General features: G+C 40.0%; 2 protein-coding genes across 5 annotated transcripts; one reads left to right on the top strand and one right to left on the bottom strand.

Annotated features, from left to right (window-relative positions):
* Positions 1–6,381, bottom strand: GAR1 (GAR1 ribonucleoprotein). 2 transcript variants are annotated; one of them, XM_030947469.1, is made up of 7 exons: positions 6,356–6,381; positions 3,388–3,578; positions 3,150–3,304; positions 2,267–2,326; positions 1,691–1,826; positions 860–967; positions 1–515 (listed from the first exon to the last, which is right to left on the bottom strand). In XM_030947469.1, exons 2-7 carry the CDS (start codon positions 3,563–3,565, stop codon positions 502–504), a joined length of 651 nt encoding a protein of 216 aa, XP_030803329.1. In that variant the 5' UTR covers positions 3,566–3,578; positions 6,356–6,381; the 3' UTR covers positions 1–501. The 2 variants fall into 2 exon arrangements, with proteins under 2 accessions (XP_030803329.1, XP_030803328.1); XM_030947468.1 differs by lacking the exon at positions 6,356–6,381 and adding an exon at positions 4,787–4,844.
* CFI (complement factor I) lies at positions 5,310–19,251 on the top strand. Of its 3 annotated transcripts, none has more exons than XM_030947467.1 (13): positions 5,371–5,430; positions 5,771–5,774; positions 7,061–7,375; positions 8,001–8,145; positions 9,440–9,618; positions 10,634–10,744; positions 12,335–12,451; positions 13,613–13,651; positions 14,139–14,242; positions 14,829–14,944; positions 15,646–15,923; positions 17,037–17,138; positions 19,011–19,251. In XM_030947467.1, the coding sequence occupies exons 1-13, from the start codon at positions 5,371–5,373 to the stop codon at positions 19,226–19,228; spliced, it is 1,788 nt and encodes a 595-aa protein (XP_030803327.1). In that variant the 3' UTR covers positions 19,229–19,251. The 3 variants fall into 3 exon arrangements, with proteins under 3 accessions (XP_030803325.1, XP_030803327.1, XP_030803326.1); XM_030947466.1 differs by lacking the exon at positions 5,771–5,774 and adding an exon at positions 5,704–5,707; XM_030947465.1 differs by lacking the exon at positions 5,771–5,774 and having other exon boundaries at positions 5,310–5,430; positions 7,096–7,375.
* Positions 19,252–20,916: the final 1,665 nt, after the last annotated feature.

The following is a 20,916-nucleotide window of genomic DNA, read 5'->3' as shown; positions in this document are numbered from 1 at the left end:
TTTGAAATTTAATTTATAAAAAAAGGTTCACAAAGGTTGTTTAAACAGCATGTCCATTTCAGAGCAGCCCAGAAGATTCAATATAAAAGGAGGATGAGAACCAAGGATCAGTCATGCACAGGTTCACACTGAAGTATGTGCATGCAGCGGACCTGTAGGGTCTTTTGAAAACCCATTTCAACTGATTGTTTACTCCCAACTCCAACATGGAGTTAAGCACTGATTGCACTGCTTGTCAGAAACAAACAGTTTAAGAATAACATTGAATTGTGGCTCAGTGAGAAAAATTTACACATATTCTGAGCAATCTTCAGCTCTTCACCTGGGGCTACGCTCTCCTCATGCGTCCATCAACAGTCATGAAGTGTAAAAATAATTGTCATTTGTAGCTTCAAGTTCTTTATAAAAAGATTTTCAAGGTCCTTTACAAAAATTTTGCATCGTTCTTTGCTTCTGCACATGACATGATAAGACAATGAGGAGATACTCATGGCTCCATTTTTAATGTCCTCTTCCTATTTTAAGAGAAAAGAAAAATACATCAAATAATTCTTATCTTAGTTGTGTTTAAAGCAAATTCTATACATAACATTGAATGAATTAGTAGAATAAATGGAAAAAACTAACACGGTTTTACACATGCATCAACAAATGCAGAGTACTGTGCTTCAGTTTAAACTACCAGGATGCACAAAAATGTCTTGCATAGAACTATAAACATCTGTAAGATATTAAAAATCACAATATTCTGTTAATACAAGCTTTAAATTATTTTAATATTTACAAGTTTTTTAATATTTGCAAGCTTTTCTTTTTGGAGCTATTCTTATTACTGAAAGGTAAAAAGAACAACACTCACCCCGAAAGCCTCCTCCACCACCTCTTCCTCCTCTGAATCCTCCTCCTCCTCCTCTACCTCCTCTGAATCCTCCTCCTCTTCCTCCACCTCTGCCTCCTCCAAATCCCCCTAAACAAAAGAAAAACATTACCCTTTGAGGAGCATGTAAATTCTTGGTTATGTACAACAATTTATTTCATAGACAGCTTATGAAATGAAACAAACAACAAAAAAAAACCCAGAAACTCAATTGCTGGACAGTTATCAGGTCAATTACTACTAGCCTGCTTCTTCTAGGGACCATCTGGAGCATTTTAGGTATTGCTAAATATCTGATATACCATGTCCAAAATACTAAAGAGACTGCAAAAAATTAATTACATATATTAACCAGTAATTCATTACAACTATTAGTAATTATTATTTATTACTACAACTCAAGATTAAACCAAACAAACCAAACCACTTTGAAACACTTGTGCCTTGCTGCAAAGGGGCAGGGTATGGAAAAAGAGACAAGAAACTGTGATGTAAGAAGAGATAAACTTCAGCTTTAACTGAAGAGTATATCACGGGTTATATTCAAAAAGCTCTCTGTTATAAATCAGCATTCCCTCCTCCCTGTGCTTTGGAGCTGTTAATTAGCCAGTCTCACCACCTGAAAGGTACCTCTGCCTTTTCTACAAAGTCAAGCAGAAACATTTTTATTTGCAATACAGCTGTTGATATTCAAGTACTCACCAGCAGCTTTAGAAAACAAAACACAAATACTCCACAGAACAAATGACCAAAGCAACCCATGGCATCTCAAATAACTCCAACATTCTGCAGCTTTCATTCTTGTGATCTTACCTCTACCACCACCTCTTCCTCCCCCACGTCCACCACCACGTCCTCCTCTACCACCTCCTCTGGGAGCACCTTTTTCTCCAGGGGGCCTTGGCAAAAATCTCTGAAGAGGCAGCAGCTTTGCTGGATCAATGTAAAACTGCAGGAAGAGAATTCCATTAAGCTTTCAAAATACCAAGACTAAAAAGCACATTAATATCTCCCTTTACAAATATCCACAATTTGGTCTTATCCCATTATGTCAAACTGTCCTCTGCAAAAAGCCAAACAGAGAAAGCACACAAGTAGTAAATCTCAGAATTAAAAAGCTGCTAAAATATATTGATATTTGTGATTTTGTTGCATCAAATACGGTGATATTTGTGTGATTTTGTTGGATCTTTTCTCGTGGGGCAGGGAAAAGGAGTAATGTGGCAAACACAAAACTGGAAAGGACAAGGAACTTAATTCCTATGTTTACATAGGACAATCTGCTCTTAAAGTTATTAAAAACTTAACAAAGCTTTTATTATCTGCTGACAAATTAGACTTAGCTAACCGATGACATTCAGTAAAATTCTATAATTGAGACTGACTTACCTTTTGCATTTTTTTAAATGAAGAGGCTTTCATGTTCTCAGACAGTTTCACTGAAAAATACTGTTGGTTTCCTTAAGGAGCATTGCAGTAATAAAACATGCAAAACTGTGATTTTGATCAGTATATGGAAGGAACATTCAGACATTTTCCAAGTTAGTATTTTATAAATTCAGCTAAATTTCATCACAATTGCAATTAAAGTTGATTTAAACCTGCACAATTTACTTCACATTTAATGTGGGAGAGGAAAATGCACATAGCTAGTGACTGGTGCTCAACCAACCAACACAGACTGTCATAGCTGGGTTACTCCCCCAGCTATCCTGCTTTTGTCATGGATTTTGTCCACCTGGCAGTGACAACAAAATGTACCCAGTGTCTCTGTGTCAGGCTGGCTCTGCCACAGATGTCCTGGCACATCCCACTTTCATGGGCAGGTTAAGTAATACCCTGGACAATGAGCCACAGGACATCTTAGTATAAACCCACTTTATAATTAAATCATGAGCATGAGCAGCAGGTCCCCTAACACACAAAAAAACCCCAAAGCCCTTGATACAACTCTGTTATGGCTTAGTAACCTATAGCAGAAAATTTGGTCAGTTAGCCAGAAAAAGCAACAAGCTGAACCACCATGGATCCAAAACACATCATCAGTACTGCTGAAGAGTGAAAATCTCTGATTACTTCAAGCATTCTGTCATATCAAAAAACCTCTAAGACAGGCACTTAATGTGAATGAAGCACCTACAGTTGCAGCAAGACTCACATATAACTGGTAGCCAAACCCTGAACTGTTTTAAAATCCTAGAGAAATCCCATTTCATGTCCAATCAATTAAAAAAAACCAAATATTGCAAGTCACACATTTTTTGAAGGATACAAAGTCTCTCAGCTGTCCAAATATTTCATCCACTTTGCCAATCTGCTCCTTATTGTCCAGGTACACTGGCGCATTGAAATAAGGCACCTTGTTTTCTTCTGTTTTACATTTACAAACTATGTCATCTTCACAGGGATGCATGAACTCTCCCAGCACTGAAATAAAGAACAAACAAGCTAAAGGGCTGGAGCAGACAATCTAAACAAAACAATAAACGAAGTTTCTCCATGTAACTTACAAACTACCCTTTCTGGAGGGCCCTGGTCATATCCTCCTCTGTTGAAGCCTCCTCTCCCACCTCCCCGTCCAAAGCCACCTCGCCCGCCGCGGTTGAAGCCGCCTCTGTCACCGCCACCTCCTCCTCGGTGAAAGCCACCTCCTCTTCCTCCTCCACCTCCTCTTCCACGAAAAGACATTCTCTACTGTTTCCTGCATTGTGAACAAAAAAAAATAAATTAGTTAAGATATAAAAGATATATATAGATATATAAAGACATTTGCTTTGCTGTACAAATTGCAGTCTCCTGTCAGCCAGGTTTGTTAATTTAATGGTTCGTCCTTTTCAATCCTCACTAAAAACATGCTGGCCTATGAAAAATCAAGTTTGCACCTAGGATGTCATCCACTGCAACATCCAACTGCAAAAAGTGACTAGCAGTGATCAGCTGGTATAAAGATGCCACATCTGATGGCAGTCCCCAGCCCCACAAGTGGCACAAAGTGAGAACATCATAGAATGGTTTGTGTTGGAAAGGATACTAAATGTCAACTTCTTCCAAGCCCTCTGCTGTGTGCAGGGACACCTTCCACTGGGGCTGCTCAGGGCCCCATCCAGCCTGGCCTTGGGATGGGGCATCCACAGCTTCCCTGGGCAGCCTGTTCCAGTGCCTCACCCCACTCACAGTAAAGAACTTCTTCCTCATATCCTATCTCAACCCACCCTCTTTCAGTTTAAAACCATCTTCTCTTATTCTATCCCTATGTTTTCTTGTGAAAAGTGCCTCTCGAGCTCTGCTGTAGCCTCCTTCAAGCACTGCAAGGCTGCAGTAAAATCTTCCCAGAGCCTTCTCTTCTCCAGGCTGAACAATTCCCACTCTCAGCCTGACTGCAGAGCAGAGGTGCTCCAGCCCTGTGACCACCTTCGTGGCCTCCTCTGGGTTTGCTCCAAAAACTCCACGTCTCTTCTGTGCTGGGCCCCCCAGAGCTGGATGCAGCCCTGCAGGTGGGGTCTCACCAGAGCAGAGCAGAGGGGCAGAATCCCCTCCCTCCCCTGCTGCCCACGCTGCTCTGGATGCAGCCCAGGACAGGTTTGGCTCTCTGGGCTGTGAGTGCCCATGGCTGGGGCATGTCCATCCTGTCACCCACCAGCACCCCAAGGCCATCTCAGCAGGGCTGCTCTCCCTCTGTCCATCCCCCCAGCCCGTGTTGGTACCAGGGGTCGTCCCGACCCTTCCTCTCGGCCCCGTTAAACCTCGGGAGGCCGCACTACCGAGGCTCGGCCGCACTGGTCGCGCACCCGCAGCGCCTCCCAGGGCCCTGGGACGCGGCCTGCAGCCATGGCTGGGGGACTCCAGCCCCCGGGACCGTTCCCTGAGGGATGACGGACGGACAGACGGACACGGCAGCGCGAGACGTACCTGCACGTGCGCGCCGCGCCCGCCCGGAAACACCCGCGCTGCCGCAAACCGGGCTGCCTGCCGTAAGTGAAAGGGCGCCTGCCGGCCGACAGTGTCGCAAAGGGCTTCCCATTCCCGGTAATGGCGGCGCGCCGGGAGCGAGCGGGCCGCGCTCCCGAGGGATGGGCGGGACAGCCACAGGGGGCTCGCCATGGATACACACCCCGGGTGTAACAGCACTGATCCTAACAGCACAGTAACCCGGCACCCATCAGCGCCTACAGACAGGGGAGCCGGGGCCAGGGATCGATCGGACTCCTGTGCGCAAAGAAACGTGCAACCCCAACAAGCGCTTCCTTTTAATCATTTACTTCAAGGGCTTTGCTTTTGTTATCCCGCCATCCACTTCCGATAAAACCAGTTAAAGCAGGCCCTTTTGCAGAGATCAGATTTATCGGTTAATAGTTGAGGATCCTGTACTTTATTTCTAAATACACTTGAAAATGTTTTTCTAATGGTTAAAAATTAACCCCAAATGTAACAGCTGACATTCAAAAGAATCCCAGCCAGAGGAATTAGTGTAGGAAGGGAGATAAAATTTCATCATGCGAATGCTCCCAATTTGCTTGGTTTTCTTGTGTCTCTTTTGTCTTTGTGGATCAGAGGTAAGATATGTTTTGTTGTGCTAACAGTAATTTTTTAAAACGTTTAATAAACAGTTTATTGTTACAAAAGCAAAGCCAATTGATTTTTTTTAAAAAGTTCCTTTCATAGTATTTGTGCTTCATACATTTCTTTTAGCCCAGCCTGAATGTTTGAAGTTTGCTATTTCTCTTTAATGCTTTGATTCTACCTGGGGATTATGCTAACAGGTTTGTGGAAAAGATTTTAATCATGATCCTATCCTAAACCAAATTTGCAAGCATGGCTGACCACAGAAAGGTGCTGCAATTTTCCACACCTCCCTTGTTTGAGAAATGGGATTGCAGTCTTGTAATACGGCAGCATGGTATTCTCCTGCTGCCAGGTTTCCTGCAGATTTTCTCTGGGCAGAAGTGTCCAGGAAAGCCAATCTGAGCTGGGCATTCAGCACAACCCAAGTCTTTCAGAGAAGTTCTGAGATAAAAATCAGCACCTGCTGTTCCCCCTGAGGAGGAACACCTAGTACAACATCAGAGTTGTGCCAAGGCGGATCTGGCTCACAGTTTGGATCCTACTGACCCAAGAACAGCAGGAAGAATTTAATATGATTATACAGCCATGAAAAGGAGAGGTATTGGATTGAATTCTGCCCCAGCTACATCCTCCCAGACTTTACTGTGGGCAGGATTTCTTCATGAGAACTTTAAACTTCAGCTCTATTGATCCAGTTGACACAGTCAAAACTGATAAATCACATTTGAGGACTAATGTTTTTCTCCCATTTTTACACAGAGGCCATCCATATATATTTTCCATGTTCAAAGATTCATCCTACCCACAGATCTTAGTAAGCAAAAGCACTCAGCCAGCACTGAAGTCAGCAGAGAGCTGCACAAACACAGGTGCCACTCAGCCAGAGGCCATCAGAGGGAGGGTCACAGTCTGTACCTGCAGTGCAGTGATGGCCAGCAGCCACCCTGCAAACCCACTGCTGTGCAAGACACAGGAAAAACGCTGATGAGGATGAGCACTTAATTTTCAAATTGCTTTTGGATACTTGTTAAGGTACTTGAGGTACTTGTTACTTGAGCAGTCACGTGGACTCTGCAAAACAAATCATTAATTATAATTCATTTGCTAGTAAGTAGTTAATAAATATTTACACATGATATTTAAATCCAGAGTCAACCAGGCCAATAAAACAAATCTTAGGAAAAAAAAAACCAAATTGCTATTTTTCTCTTTCTCTGGTGCTTAAATTCCTTTATGTTTTAATCTGCTTACAGTCCCATTGCTGGGATGTGTTATAAACCAGTGCCTTTAGAAATGTTTATAGTCTGCTGTGCACTTCAGCTGATGTTTGAAAGGTAAAGGGTATAAAGTCTGTGGGAGATGAGTAAGACTGAAAATCCCACCAGGTAAATAATCCAAAAAGAAAAAAGAAGTTCAGAAAAAGTGAGAAAGATGAGGTGGCCAAAGACAAGGGAATAAACTCTATAAACGGTATTTAGGGACTTTTTGATTAGATAGGAAAAGGCTTATAAATGGACACTTTGCCGAGGTTAGTGAAGGGGTCTGCAAAACTCTTGGTACAGTCCCTAATCTTGCTTTCATTTAAATTATATTTTGTAGCAGCATTTATTATTTTTTCAGCAGCCTCTAATGCTGAAGAAAACCATTTTCAACAGGTTAAGCCTGCCCAGCCAGCTGAGCAAGACAACTACCTCATAGAAGAATGCTTGGGCAACAAATACACCCACAAGTCCTGTAAGAAAGTTTTTTGTCACCCATGGGAACGATGTGTGGAGGGAAAGTGCCTGTGCAAGCTTCCCTACCAGTGCCCAAAGAACGGCTCTGCAGTTTGTTCTAGCGGTGGGAAGAACTTCCGTACCTACTGTCAGCTGAAGAGCTATGAGTGCCAGCAGCCCAAAGCAAAGTTTCTGCACAGGGGAATGTGCAAGCCTGAAGGTATTCACCCCTCCTTTTCCAAAATCTATCCATCAGTGGTGGCTGAGGAGATGCTTACACTATCTACAGAAAGTCTGTCCGTTTACTTGTACTAGTAACAGCATGAAACAGAAAATGAAAAGTCACTGAAAATGGGCACTATCTGCTGATTTTCATAAAAAATAAAGTGATTGACAGGCCCAGGTCACCCTGCTGCTGGTTTTGCTACGCAGACTGCTGCAGGCATTTTGCAACACAGGTAATAGGAGTAGGATGTGGCCCTCTCACTCCAAGTATTACTGGTTGGTTATCAAAAAGCCCCTAAAGAAGGTCATTATACTAAAATGCAACCTGTTCTTTGTAGATCTTCAAGTACTCTTATGGACCCATTACCCTCATTTGTCCTTAAACTGACATATTCTGAGAAATTAGCAGGCTCAAAGACACAAAGTCAATCCTCAGAACTAATTCAGGAATAATACCTGAAGCCTCTAATTCCCAGTCTTCTTTCCTTTCCATATGAACTTTGGCAGTAAATACAAAATTAGTCCTGATTTGCTTTTGTGCTGTCTTTCCACTAGATACATCTATATAATATGATTTTGTTTGGGGGTTTTTTTCATTTCTCTCTTTTTTATTTTTTAAGAAACATTTTCAGTCTCTGTGGGTCATGGAGATTCAAGTTTGCTTCGAGTAAAACCCGTGAATCACAAGGAGGACAGTTTTGTGTGTGCTAGTGAATGGACTATGAATGAAGCGAACGTGGCTTGCAAGCACCTTGGCTTTGAATTGTGAGTTTGGGCAATTTATCTCTGGATAACTGCAGGGGATCTGAAAAAGTAGTGATGCTTACAGAAGTGTCAGTCACAGCCAACAGTTAGGACAGAAAACTGATGAACGATGTATTGGCTACAATATTCTGATAAAACTTCCTAAACTGACACCTGAGAGTGAAAGCCAAAACATAGATTTATGTGTTCTGTTACAGGCTACAACTATACAATCCATAACTGCTTTGCTTTAAAATAAAGACGAAGACCAATGTGGAGGGGTTCTCTCAGGCCTGTGTTAGGGAAAATGCATGGATGGACCACTCCCAAGTAGCTCTGAGCAATGATCTGTGTGCAGAGAAAGGTTTCTCAGGACAGCTGACAACAGGGTACAGCTCTGTTTTGCCACTTGCATTAGCCAGACTAACAAGGAGCAGAACATGGAGTTTTTTCTTCACCCCTGCTGCCACTGCTTGCTCACTTTTTCCCATGACCATAGTGATAACCCAAGTTGCATATTCAGCTCCTCATAAAGTTACCTCTGTATCCTGTACATAATTTTACACCTGTAATGTAACATAACTTAGGTAGCGTTGCCTTCCCAACCTTACCAGAAAAAAAAAACCTAAAAAAAAGTCCACAGAAAACTAAAGCTGCTATTGCAGCGCCTCTCTAGGTGAGAAGCAAGTGTTTCCTAGTCCTGATCAGTGTATCTTGAGATAGCAGAGAGGGGTTTGCCCTGGACAGAGCATTCAGCTGTGGAGTCTCATTGAAAGCCTCCCTAGTTACTTATTTACTTGAGACATATTTCTTTAAGGTAGGGGATCATACACTGTTAGGAGAATACTGCTCAGGTAAAACCAAGAAAGATAAAATTTATCAATCCCAGCCTTGCAGTGGCCTGAGCTTGCTCAACATTCAGTGGTTTGGATGGAACCAAGGATAGCTGGCTCCATGCAGGATGGTTCCCAAGTTATGGCTCACCCATGTCCATAGAGACAGAGATCTGAGCTTACAGGTTCTGCTACTGCTACTTCTACTGCTATAAGGAGACTTTTCTATCCATCGTGATACACAGTGACTTTCATAGACCTACATGTGCATTTGGGGACAGCAGCCCACAAAAATTAGCACTTCTTCCAAAGTAAACATCTCCTATTTACCCCTAGACAACTCCAGTTGCTAGTCTGTTCTTTTTCTTAGCCATGACCAAAATTCTTTGACACTGAGGAAAATCATATAACTTCTAAATAATAAAAGCAGTGGACAATCCATTGTGAAATTATATAATTTGTTGTTATTATTATCTTCACAGAGGAGCTGAATATTACCAAGTCACTTCCAGCATCACAGGATCTGCCTTAAATTCATTAAACTGTCTGCAAATAAGTTGCAGGGGCCTAGAGACAAGTCTTGCTGAATGTCACATAGAGATGAAATCAAGAGATAGTAATGAGGGACTGGTTAGCCTGCAGTGCCATGAAAATCTCAGAGGTTAGTAGATCTTTTTAGTTTAATATCTATTTAGTGTTTTTACATTTTAAGTATATTTTAAATAATGAGGACCCAGTTTGCTGAACTCTCAGCCACAGAAAACCCACACTGAAACCTTTTGACCACTTTAAATCATAATTTTGTAGACTTTAAGACAATTGAGGCAATCTGGAGTCAAGATAGTCTCGAATTTTCAAGCTTGAAAAATCACTGCTGTCCCCAAAGTATTTTTACAGATATAAAGGAAATTTATTTCCTCCATGGTTCTGTTTATTCCATCATCCCTTCCAACGGTATCCAGGTATATTGTATCCCATGCATCTTACCTCTCCTGGCTTAGCTGGTGAGGAGACAGGTGACAATGTGGTGCTCACTGGTTGAGGGACATCAATTAGCCCACCACTAGCACCACAGCCAGACAAACATGACTACAGTGGGAAACTGCTGGTGTCTCCTGCTGGGTTTCAGGACTCCTCAGTTTCTTGCTGTAAAGGGGGAATCAAAGCCCTGTTTAGAATTCTAACAGCTTTTCATTCTCTGTAGGGAGATTGCTTTGGCAATGGTGAGCATCAGCCTGAGATGCTGCTAACTGGAGGAAGTGCTATGAATCATCTAATTTTTTTTCTTATAAAAGCAGTTATTCACAGACTCTTGATGAGTTCTTTCTAGAGGAGGAACCTCCATCATCCTAATCCCTTGAATCATTTATAGTGGGTTTGAATTGATCATTTCTGGTTTAGTCCTCACCAGTCCTTTCATTAGAAGAAATTAAATTCCCTTTTGCCAGGCTACTGGCAAATTTGGAGGAAGAAAATGAGTGGTCATGCTGAAACCCTGGTGAAAAGCAACCAAAGCAATAAAAAATTCTTCCTATTTACCTGACTGGGCCCCAGCATACCTACTGCTGATAGGCCAAACTGCTGACAGAATCCAACATGCAGGCAGAGCATTTCCCTGGGCAATTATGAACCTACAGTCAATTCCATAATAACTTCACTTTCATCTTGCTACACAGTTTGTTCAGATGGGGAGTTTCACTGTGTCAACAAGAAGTGCATTTCTCTGAATAAAACCTGTGATGGGATCAATGACTGTGGAGACCTGAGTGATGAACTGTGCTGTAGAGGTAACAGTTTTCTTTGTCAGGTGTTTCAAAATAATTTCAGCAGAAATCCACCCACAAAGAATTTTTACAGTGATGTAACAGCTAAATTCTCTTTTCCATTAAGTCACTACATTAAAGAAATCAGACCATAATTTATACATAGGCAAGTGCAAAAAAGCAGGCATGAAATACCATTTTGAAGCAGACAGGTGATCTCTTGAGAATCTGGATTTCTTCAGAGAATGAGAAAATACAATGAGATCATTTAGGAGGCTGTTAAACATTGATACAAAAAATTAGTCCTGATAGCATGAAAATGTACTTTTACTTGGAAAAAATCAGTAGTAATTAAACAAAGACGCTGGTTTTCCAATGAACTATCTTTAAACCAAAGTAAGATCTCCCTTAAATACATTTAAGATCTCCCTTAAATATATTACTAACGCGAGATCATCTGTGGAACATCTGTGATGATTTCCTGGCACACTGCTTGTTCATGAGCAGTCATTCCTTTAGCATATGCAATTCCAGCTGTAAAAGTTCTGATTAGAAATGAGGAATGGATCTAGCATGACTTGAAAGCAGGAGAATACTTTCAAAATTTGTGTTTCAGGTGCCAAATGCTAATGTAGGTTACAAATCCCATCATCATCCCTCCATAACCTTAATTTTGTAGTGTCGCAATTGTAAGTAATTTTAACGAGATAATTGTGGAAACACGGTCACAGCATTTTTAGAAAAAAAAATAACAAATACCTGTGATTTCATATCTTTAGTGGACATGTATTTGTACTCCATGTGACAAAAATAGTGCTGTTTCTGCTGAATGGGCTGAAAACATTGCTTCCTGATATCAAAATAAGTATTTCAACTGAGTTCAGTGTGCTTTGGATCATCTTGGGATATCTGGATACTTTAAGAGAACCTCCTTGTTTTCTATTAAAGACAAATATCTTAAATAGAAGATTGACATAAGATTTTAAATTAGCTCAAAAGACCCTGCCATGAATTCATGCACTGCTTTGCTTCTGATAACATTCAAAGTGATCACAAAATTTAAAAGGAAGGGGGTTCTCAGGTTCATAATACCTTTTCATATAACCAAGAATTTTAGAATATCTAAGTTATTTCATCCAGTGTTTTCCTGTCAGGACTCTTGATTCCTAACCCTGCATTTAGGCATTTAGCTCATTCAACCAAAAATCAGCTTGGTCTCTGATTTGGGGGGTGGGATTTGGCACAAGCACCATCACTTCCTCATTTGAGGTGATCAGTGATGCTAGCAAAATTGGAGATCTTTTGGCTGAGGCTGAATGTGGACAAATTATGGATGAAACTGGTATGGAGTGACACCAAGTCTAGCAGTACTGCAGTGGTAACAGAGATCCACATTTTTCAAATCTTACAGTTCCAAGATTTTAAAGTGAGGAAAGCCAAGTATTCATTTTGTTCAGATGCACAGAGCCTGCTTTTGTAATCTTTTTATGAACAGGCAGGTCCCCTGTAACACGGATATACATTTGGTTTAGATTGTAAAAAGCTCTCTGACAGTGTGAGGCTGCTGAACCAAATCATCCTGTGACTTACATTTGTAATTCCCCTGTGTTACAGAGTGCAGAGAAAACAGTTTCCACTGCCGGTCAAACATCTGTATTCCAAATAAGAGTGTCTGCAACAAAGAAATTGACTGCCTCACAGGAGAGGATGAAGCTGGAGCTATCTGTGCAGGTCTTCTGAAAGATGTTTTTGTTTCTTTCACTCGGTTCAATTTTAACTAGAGGCCACACAATGAATATTACTTTTATTTATTATGCAAGAATCAATCTTCCCTAGATTATGTTATGCATAGTAGGAAGAAAAGGTCATAGAATTTTCTCTCCTTTCTTTCTGGAAAGGCCTGACAAAAAAACTAAAGGAAGGAAGAAACAGATGATGTTTTGGGAAGCTTAAGGCAGATTATGTCTTTTCTTTATGTGGCCAGCTATCAAACTGGTATCCCCTAAGAAAGTATAAGAAATAGGAATACTTTCCTCACAAATGAGGAATTCGACAAGTTTGTCAACATAATAATTCTTCTGTGCTTCTCCCCTCTCTGTTGAAAAGATAATGTTTTGTTTGAAAATTAGAATGTTTTTCTTGCTCTCAAGAGAGACAAAGTCTAAGGCCAAAAAAGTAAAAACTACTGGTAAATGGTAATTAGTACAGGTAAACTGAACTCCAAATGTAAACATTACTGTCAGTGACATGAGAAGAGACACAATGCTCGGCCCCCATATAGGGACTGAATTCAATGGGCACTTTGTTTGAATAAAAGCTGACAAACCAGATTCACCAAGCATTTAATTTACCTCTCATGTTGAATATCCTCCCTTACCCTATTAAAGGAGGAACACAGTACCCATCAGCATAATCTAAATTCGGGGGAAAAGACCAAATAAAAACCTGTTACTTAATGCTCCTTTGAGTTTTAGAAAGTTTCAAAAGGTCAGCAGGACAGGAGAAAAAATTTTGGTTGTTTCTGGTGGAGGAGAATGGGACATCTCCCCAGAGATCACAAACAAAAAAGGGGCAGTTTCTCAGGGTTCCCTGGCAGAAGGAGTCCCTAGGCTTGGAGAGTGAGTAGATGTTGTGTAGTTACGAATGAGTATCTGCTGGCTGCTGGTCATTTGTAGGCTGAGGCAGCCAAACAGTGCCTGGCAGGAAGGGAAAGGGGAAAAGGAGGGGGAAAAGGAGGGGGAGAGGAAAGAGCGGACACCAGGCTGGAGAGTATTGCTCTCCATGAGAACAGTATGCCCTTATGCATTTAAAATGCGTTCCATCATTGTGGCACACACACATATACTCAAGTAAATGTTTGCCGATAATTTAAATATTTTGTTAATACTACAGGCAAAGAAGAAGGTGCTGAAAATAACAGTATGGATAAAGGTAAGTGTAATTAGCCCTCCAAAATCACCAGCATACCCTCTTGTTAGTGACTTTCTAGCTACCAGCCAGCTGGTAGCTGGCTAGAACACTCAGATATTCTGACTTTGTAATTTACTAATATACACTCTGGGACTTACTGTTTGTCTCACTTTTCACTGACTTCAGGAATGCCATAATAATTCATCCTAGCTGAGGACCTACATCTGCATGTTTTGGCAACTGGTAAACTCTCAGCTGAGGTAAACTCTCAGCAAAACCTAGGGGAACATCCTTAAAATTATTTGCCTGAATAATTTGCACGCAGCATTGAAAAATGGAGAGAAGTGATGTGATGCTCAGACACAAGCAATTTTGAAAGCAAAAACAGATGCCAATATTTTTGGTCTTTGTTTTCCTGCTATTTCAGCTACTGGCATATTCACAGCACTCAAATTTTAGCAAGAATGTATACCTGAATTCTGAAATATATTTTTCCTTTTTGTTAAAGAAAGAAAAATGATAAAGACACTTCTTCCCCAAGCGCACTGTGGTGTTAGGAATCACACACTAACTCGACGGAAAAGAATTGTAGGTGGAGAGATTGCTGGAAAGGTAAAAAAAACTTTACCAGATATGAGTTCATTCAGCATTGATTTAAATAGCATTATTTTCCTTCTGTTAAAGTTATGGAAATAACAAAATCAGCTACAATGCTTATGCATGTTTTGCAGCAGTAGTGGCATTGCACTGAATGTAAGTAAAGAGAAGCACAGTTTATAAAGTAAAATATGGACTTACAAAATTAAGCATTGAAGTACAAGTAGACACTGACAATTACTCAGAGAAATTATTAATACTACAGCCAAAAATAACAATTCTGGCATAATGGAATTAAATGTTGTGGCTTTGAAACAGAATATAACAAAAATGTATTCAAACCATGTGAGGTCCTCCATCTGTTTTTCTGACTACAAGGAGTTTCATGACTAAAAGCTGGAGGTAAAGATATATTGCACAAAGTCAGAATATTAAATAAAATTGCTGAATTTTTGTATATATATCCTTTGTATCTGATGGAGCCCAGTTTACAACTTCTGGAGAGCACATCTTTTATTAAAATCAGATGTTTTTCCCTTTATGCACTAGAAGTTGTACAATTGTAATGATTTCTCACTGTTTGTGTTTGTTGATTGAATAGGGTGAATTTCCTTGGCAAGTGGCAATTAAAGACACCAGCAATGAAGGTTCCACAGTGTACTGTGGAGGGGTTTATATTGGTGGCTGTTGGGTTCTGACTGCTGCTCACTGTGTCAGGTAAAAACAATTCATTCTGAAATTCTTTCTGCGAGGCAGAAAAATTGATTTGGATACTACTGCCCTTCTCAGCTACGTGTTTGTAATTTCCATTTGTCTGTTGAATAGATCAGTTTAAAACACTGACTCACCCACATTAAGGATGAGGAAGATTCAGAGAAAACAGAGCGTTTTGGCAGTGAATAGAAAGATAAAAAGTTAACTATGAGTTTGAAGAGACATGGCATACTTCAGTCAGATAGCAGCAGGCAGGAAAGGTTCATTGTAACCACTCTGCTTGAAGTTAAATACAACAGATCTCTTCACCATCTCTACCTTGTGGAAGTCCAGGATCTGTTCCCAGAGAATGTCCCTGAGGTTATATACTCCCCAGAACAAGCCAAGAGCAGATGTGTAAGATTTGCCAGTCCCATCCACATCTGCTCACCTTTTACCAGAGTAGCAAAAATACCTGCTTTCTGTTTGTCACAACACTAAACAGAGCCTGACTTTAACATCATTTTCTGTATTAGTTGCAGTACTCACCATGTGTCATCTGCCTTGAATTTGCTACACTTCAGAAAAACCTGGGCATTAAGTCCAGAAAGAAAATATATGTATCTAATATGGATTTTTATTCTATAGAAACTTCAATAAAATGCAACACTTTACAGCTTTAAACCAAATGTAAGGCTTGTGTTTATTTCACTGTTTTTTTCCAGGGCAAATCGGGTCCATCTCTACCTTGTCTGGGTTGGAATGTTGAACACAATAGCGTATGACAAAGAGACAAATACTTTCAAACTAAACCAAGTGATAATTCATGAAAACTACAATGCCTCAACGTATGAAAATGACATTGCTCTGCTGGAGCTGAAAGGTTCTGCGCTCGGAGAATGCACCCTGGAAGAGAGCAGCATACCTGCCTGTGTCCCCTGGTCAGAGTATATGTTTAAGACTGGTGACAGATGCAAAATTTCTGGATGGGGACTAGAGAAAGGTATTTGCTTTAGTGCTCACTTCAGGAATGTATTATTTGTATAACTCATTTCCTAATTGTGGTGAGCTTTCATTTTGAAAAGGCTGAAAAACAGTTGTGCACAAAGTACTCAGAAGAGGCTGAGTACAGAAAATGTAGGCTGTGGTTTGGCACTCAGGTATCACTGTTGGGTTCTCTTTTCTGCACTGCTTCCTCTGCTGTTTCAGCTACTTTGTAGATTCATATAGAGGACATACCTGGATGAAAACTACCCTGGAAGTAAGAAATTTTCCTTTTGTCCATCTAATAGTTCTGTCAGCTGTGGAGACCTGTTAAGGACATGTAACAGATGTTGTTTGGTAGCTCAGAGGGGCCCATAGTCACAGGCTGTCCTCTGTCCCCTTCCCAACAGGATCTGAGCTGCAGCCAGCAGTCATGAAACTCAGCACATCCTGTCTCTGCCATGCTTGGGTTCAGCCCAGAGAAGCTTGCACAGAGACAAATATAATCATACTTTCAAAGATTTGGGAAGCATTTGTTTTGTATAACAGTGTTACAGCGTGGTGTTGGAGCTACCACATACTGGCTGGGAGGTTTCTCCTCTCCATACTCAGTAGTTATCCACCCAGCAAATGCAAAGTTGGGAATTGCTAGCAAACAGACAGAGAACAAAACAGAGCATCTCTTTAGACTTGTGAATACATAGCTCACCCATATCTTCAGTAACTGCTCCATAAAGATAGAGCAGATTTGGAAAAAAGGTAATAAGGATGAATCACAGTCACATCTCCAGTTCACAAAAAAGAATGTACCCATTTCCAAGGTCCTGGAAACCTTCATATGGAAAACACAGGAAAAAAGCCCTGAGGAACACAAGGAAATGGAAAGAGTGAAAATGTCACAAAATGAAAGCATTGTAGTTTACACTGCAATTAAACCACTCTGCTTTTATTTTGAAATATATGGCCAATGCACTGTAATTCATAGGGGTAAATATTAGTGGCAGTTTAAGGTTTCTGGTTTATAATACTGAAGATAATATTATGTAAATAAGTAAATAACTAACTTTCAAATTATTATATTAAATGTGTCTGATGTGTACTTGTAATTTTAAATTTTGATTTTTTTTTCTAGGGTACACAAAACAATTTATCCTCAAGTGGGGAAATGTTAATTTATTTCACAATTGTTCTGAGTTGTATCCAGGACGATTTTTTAAAAAAATGGCATGTGCAGGTAAGCATCAATTTTCTTACTATAATTTCTCTACCATCAAGCTCTCAGTTTAGGCCAGACCTACTGGCTGGGAATCTTCTAGACTTAAGAAGGACAATAAATGAACTACCACAATATCACTGTTGGCTACATGCCAGCCACCAAGTCCATGGCATCCACCATTATACACTTATTTGTAAACAGAGTTCAGATGACAGCATGACGAGTTTCTGTGATTATTTGGGCAAATTTTTGCATGTAATTTGAGTTATGTTTTCTAAATACAAAAGCCCTTTACAGCCTACTGAACCTCCTGCCTTTAATTTATTTGATTCTGATTCAGCAACATATTTAAGCAAATGCCTGTCCTAGAACTCACACCCCTGTTGAGTAGAATATAACTGTTCATCTGCTTAGACATCTGCCTCTACCACACTGCATGCCAGGAAAATACAATTAACTTTTCAAACTTAGATTAGTCTGTCCAGGAAACTGGTTGTCACCCTAGTATTAAAATGAGGATTTTTAATACACATTTATTGCTTCTTAAGTGACAAAAAGTGTTGCCAAATACATGACTAAAAGAGCAGTGAGTATTCAACTCACAGGGCAGATAGTTTCAACTGTTTATTAAATCAAAAAGTGAAGGCAATCTTAAAACAAACTACTCAACAAGAAAATTAAAATCAGATATAAAAGCAAAATAATTTTTGATAAATTTAGAATGTCATCTGTAAGATACTGGGTTTATTTACTGCACCAGTTCTAAAACTTGTCTCCCTTTTCTTCAATATATTTCAAGTCATCATATTTTACCATGAGGCGACAATGACAGTACCACATGAGACACATTCAGAAAGGGGATGCAAATAAAAACTTTAAAATAAATGGCTGGTATTCACAGGAGTTAGTAATACAAGCAAGTATTAATTAAACTGATTAAAGGCAATAAATTCTTGTTTCATAGGATTAGTAATCTTAACTCTGAACAATTTACATAACTCTCAGTAAGGTACAGATTCAAGAAAGAGCTTTTTAAATCTTGGGGACTTGTGCTTTGTGCTTCCTTCATACTAGGACAGTCAGTCAAGCAGGAAAGTGTAGTAAGGGTGTTAGAAATTAATTAACTTTTACTAAGTACATAGGAAAAACCATAAATCATATTCTAGCTCTGTAGCAACATTTCTGCTTATATCACATCCATCTTGATTCTTGTTTTTCATGAATGTTGTGTTTGTTGACCTGCAAATGAGTAGGTTTGTGAACAGTGAAGCACAAAGGGCACTGGATCCTGCACACCTGTGCCTCAAAGCTGCTGCACTACCTGGTGTTTCTAAAGGTTCCTCACTGAGACCAACCATGCAGTGAGGGAACTTAGAGACAGCTGCTCTCCCCCCCATCCCAGGATTCATCTGCTCTCCTTCTTGTACCTGTCCACCTGCTTTCACAAAGCTGGTAAAGAGAATAATGGAACAGATGAAAGTGGACCACGGATTACTGGGTAGAGAGGACACCAAAGGCAGACAAAAAGGCATACACACATTATGGTATCTTCACTTCCAAAGGAATCAGTGCACAAATCTTTATACCTCATTCCATTTTTATGGGCTACTTTTTACAGTAGGGAATGTGGCTGAATTCCTCTCTATTGCACTGCATAAAACAAGACTGATGAAAAAGCAAATGAGAATTTGGGCCAGCCACAAGTATACAGAGAAGCCCTGCACTTGAAATGAGAAGTAACAGACTTGAAGAGGTTCAGAGTCTTCTTTACTGCTGACCATTAGACAAACACCTGTCAGGAAGTGACACAGACCTGAAAAAATTTCCTGAGCTCTGCCTCGTGTGCCAGCTTGTACCTTAACTTACCTTTCCTTTTTATTTCCTCTTCAGGTACTTACGATGGCTCCACGGACAGCTGTAAAGGTGATTCAGGAGGGCCCCTGGTGTGCTTTGATGCAGAAGACGTGGCCTATGTGTGGGGCATTGTGAGCTGGGGTGAGAACTGTGGCGAGGCTGGTCACCCTGGTGTGTACACACAAGTTGCCAGCTATTATGACTGGATTAGCCACCATGTATCAAGGGGCCTCATTTCACGGTACAATATATGAAGCTCAGAAAATTCAATGCTTCCTTCATATCACCTATGCAAAAATAGTCATTTTCCACAATCAGCTGTCACATAACTTAGCAACAATCAGTACAAATCTTCAAGGAATGTATTTTGAAAATTCTTAACACTCTCTGAATGTCACATTTTTGCAGAGCCTGTGGGAAGAGAATTTTACAGGCACAAGTCCACTGCAAAGGTCTCTAATAAAAGCAGACATTAAAATATTTTTTCTTGTAATATTATTTTTTCCACTTTTCACATTGAATTTCAGTTGCTGTTGTTTATTTAGCTAAAAGTGATAATGATACTGGAAGCAGTGGTTGGAAAATGATTGCATTGGCAAGTGAACTTCACAGAAATATGCAGAAGAAGACTTCAGCCCATCTATTAATCAACAGATTGGCTATGACCATGAGATTTGTCGTCATGCAACAATTACTCAAATAATAAATCTTGGTAGTTACCTTATACACATAGATTTAATTCTACAAAACCATGTAGCAGATACAAAGTTAGACTTCTTGCTGTCATAAAGAAAACATCAGGCTATACACAATACCTTCCCATTCAGCAAGAGCTGCTCACAAAAAGTGTGCACAAATTCTTTTTGAAGCAGTAGAATTTGATTTGTGGATTGGTACCCTCAACACAAAGCTCACATAGCTCCAGCCAGTTGTATGAAAATGATCAATAGCTTTAGAACATTTTTCACTGTATTCTAGTAACAAATACTTTCAATATCTATTTCACTTTATTTCTCTAGATTATCCTGCTGAATAAATTGCATATGTTCACACAACACAGTTGTTGTGGTGCTATTTCTTCTATAATTCAGCACAGTCTGACAACAACAATTTTTACATTTTCATTGACTTTTCTTCATCTTCCAGACTTGTAAAAACCCCACATCAGCATGACTCTGTCATGTAAAGACATCATCAGTCATCGAAATAACTAAAATAAGGGTATGAATTCCTTCTCTTAAGAAACACACATATCCTCAAAAAAATTTGCTATTTAGGAAAGCATTTTAGTACATTCCTACACAGAAATTATTTTGCTGAATCAGGGTCTTGCTAAAGAAAGCCTATAAAGGAAAACGCTGGACAGATGTACAAAGAGCTCCCTCTTTTGTTTGACTTGATTTTCGCGTGAAGAACTTTTCCCATCAATTTCATTAGTAAGTACACATTACATTAAATGCTGAGGTTTAAAAAAAAAAAAACACACCAAAAAATAGTAGAATGTGTGTCTTATACCCTGTCTGTTCTGAAAGTCTCTCGGTTCTCTTTCCATTTCTGGTTCTTCTTTACATTTAACTTTAGCCCTGAAGCCAAATATTACTGTTTTCTGAGGGATGCCATGCAACATCACACAGAGTTTTCATTACAAAAATTAAAACAATTTTCACATTGTTCCAATTCAGTTAATCTGTGAAGCTTCTATCATTTAGATATAAATTTTTCTTAAAATTCTGAAAACCAAACACGGTGCTTAGTAAGCAAGTTCATTCTGGTCTGATTTTTCTTTTGAACAAATCAAGACTGGACTTTTACCGTTTAACAGATACACTTTCATTTCGCTCCGCTTCACAACCTCGCCTTGCACTTTTGGCGATGTCATGAGAGCCACTCACGTACAAACACGGCCGGGTCAGTTTCCTTCCCGCCCAACATCGTCACAAAC

The sequence above is a fragment of the Camarhynchus parvulus genome, chromosome 4, assembly GCF_901933205.1.
Source record: "Camarhynchus parvulus chromosome 4, STF_HiC, whole genome shotgun sequence".
Lineage (NCBI taxonomy): Eukaryota > Metazoa > Chordata > Aves > Passeriformes > Thraupidae > Camarhynchus > Camarhynchus parvulus.
The sequence above is the reverse complement of the archived record's forward strand: the minus strand, read 5'-3'. Positions and strand labels throughout refer to the sequence as shown.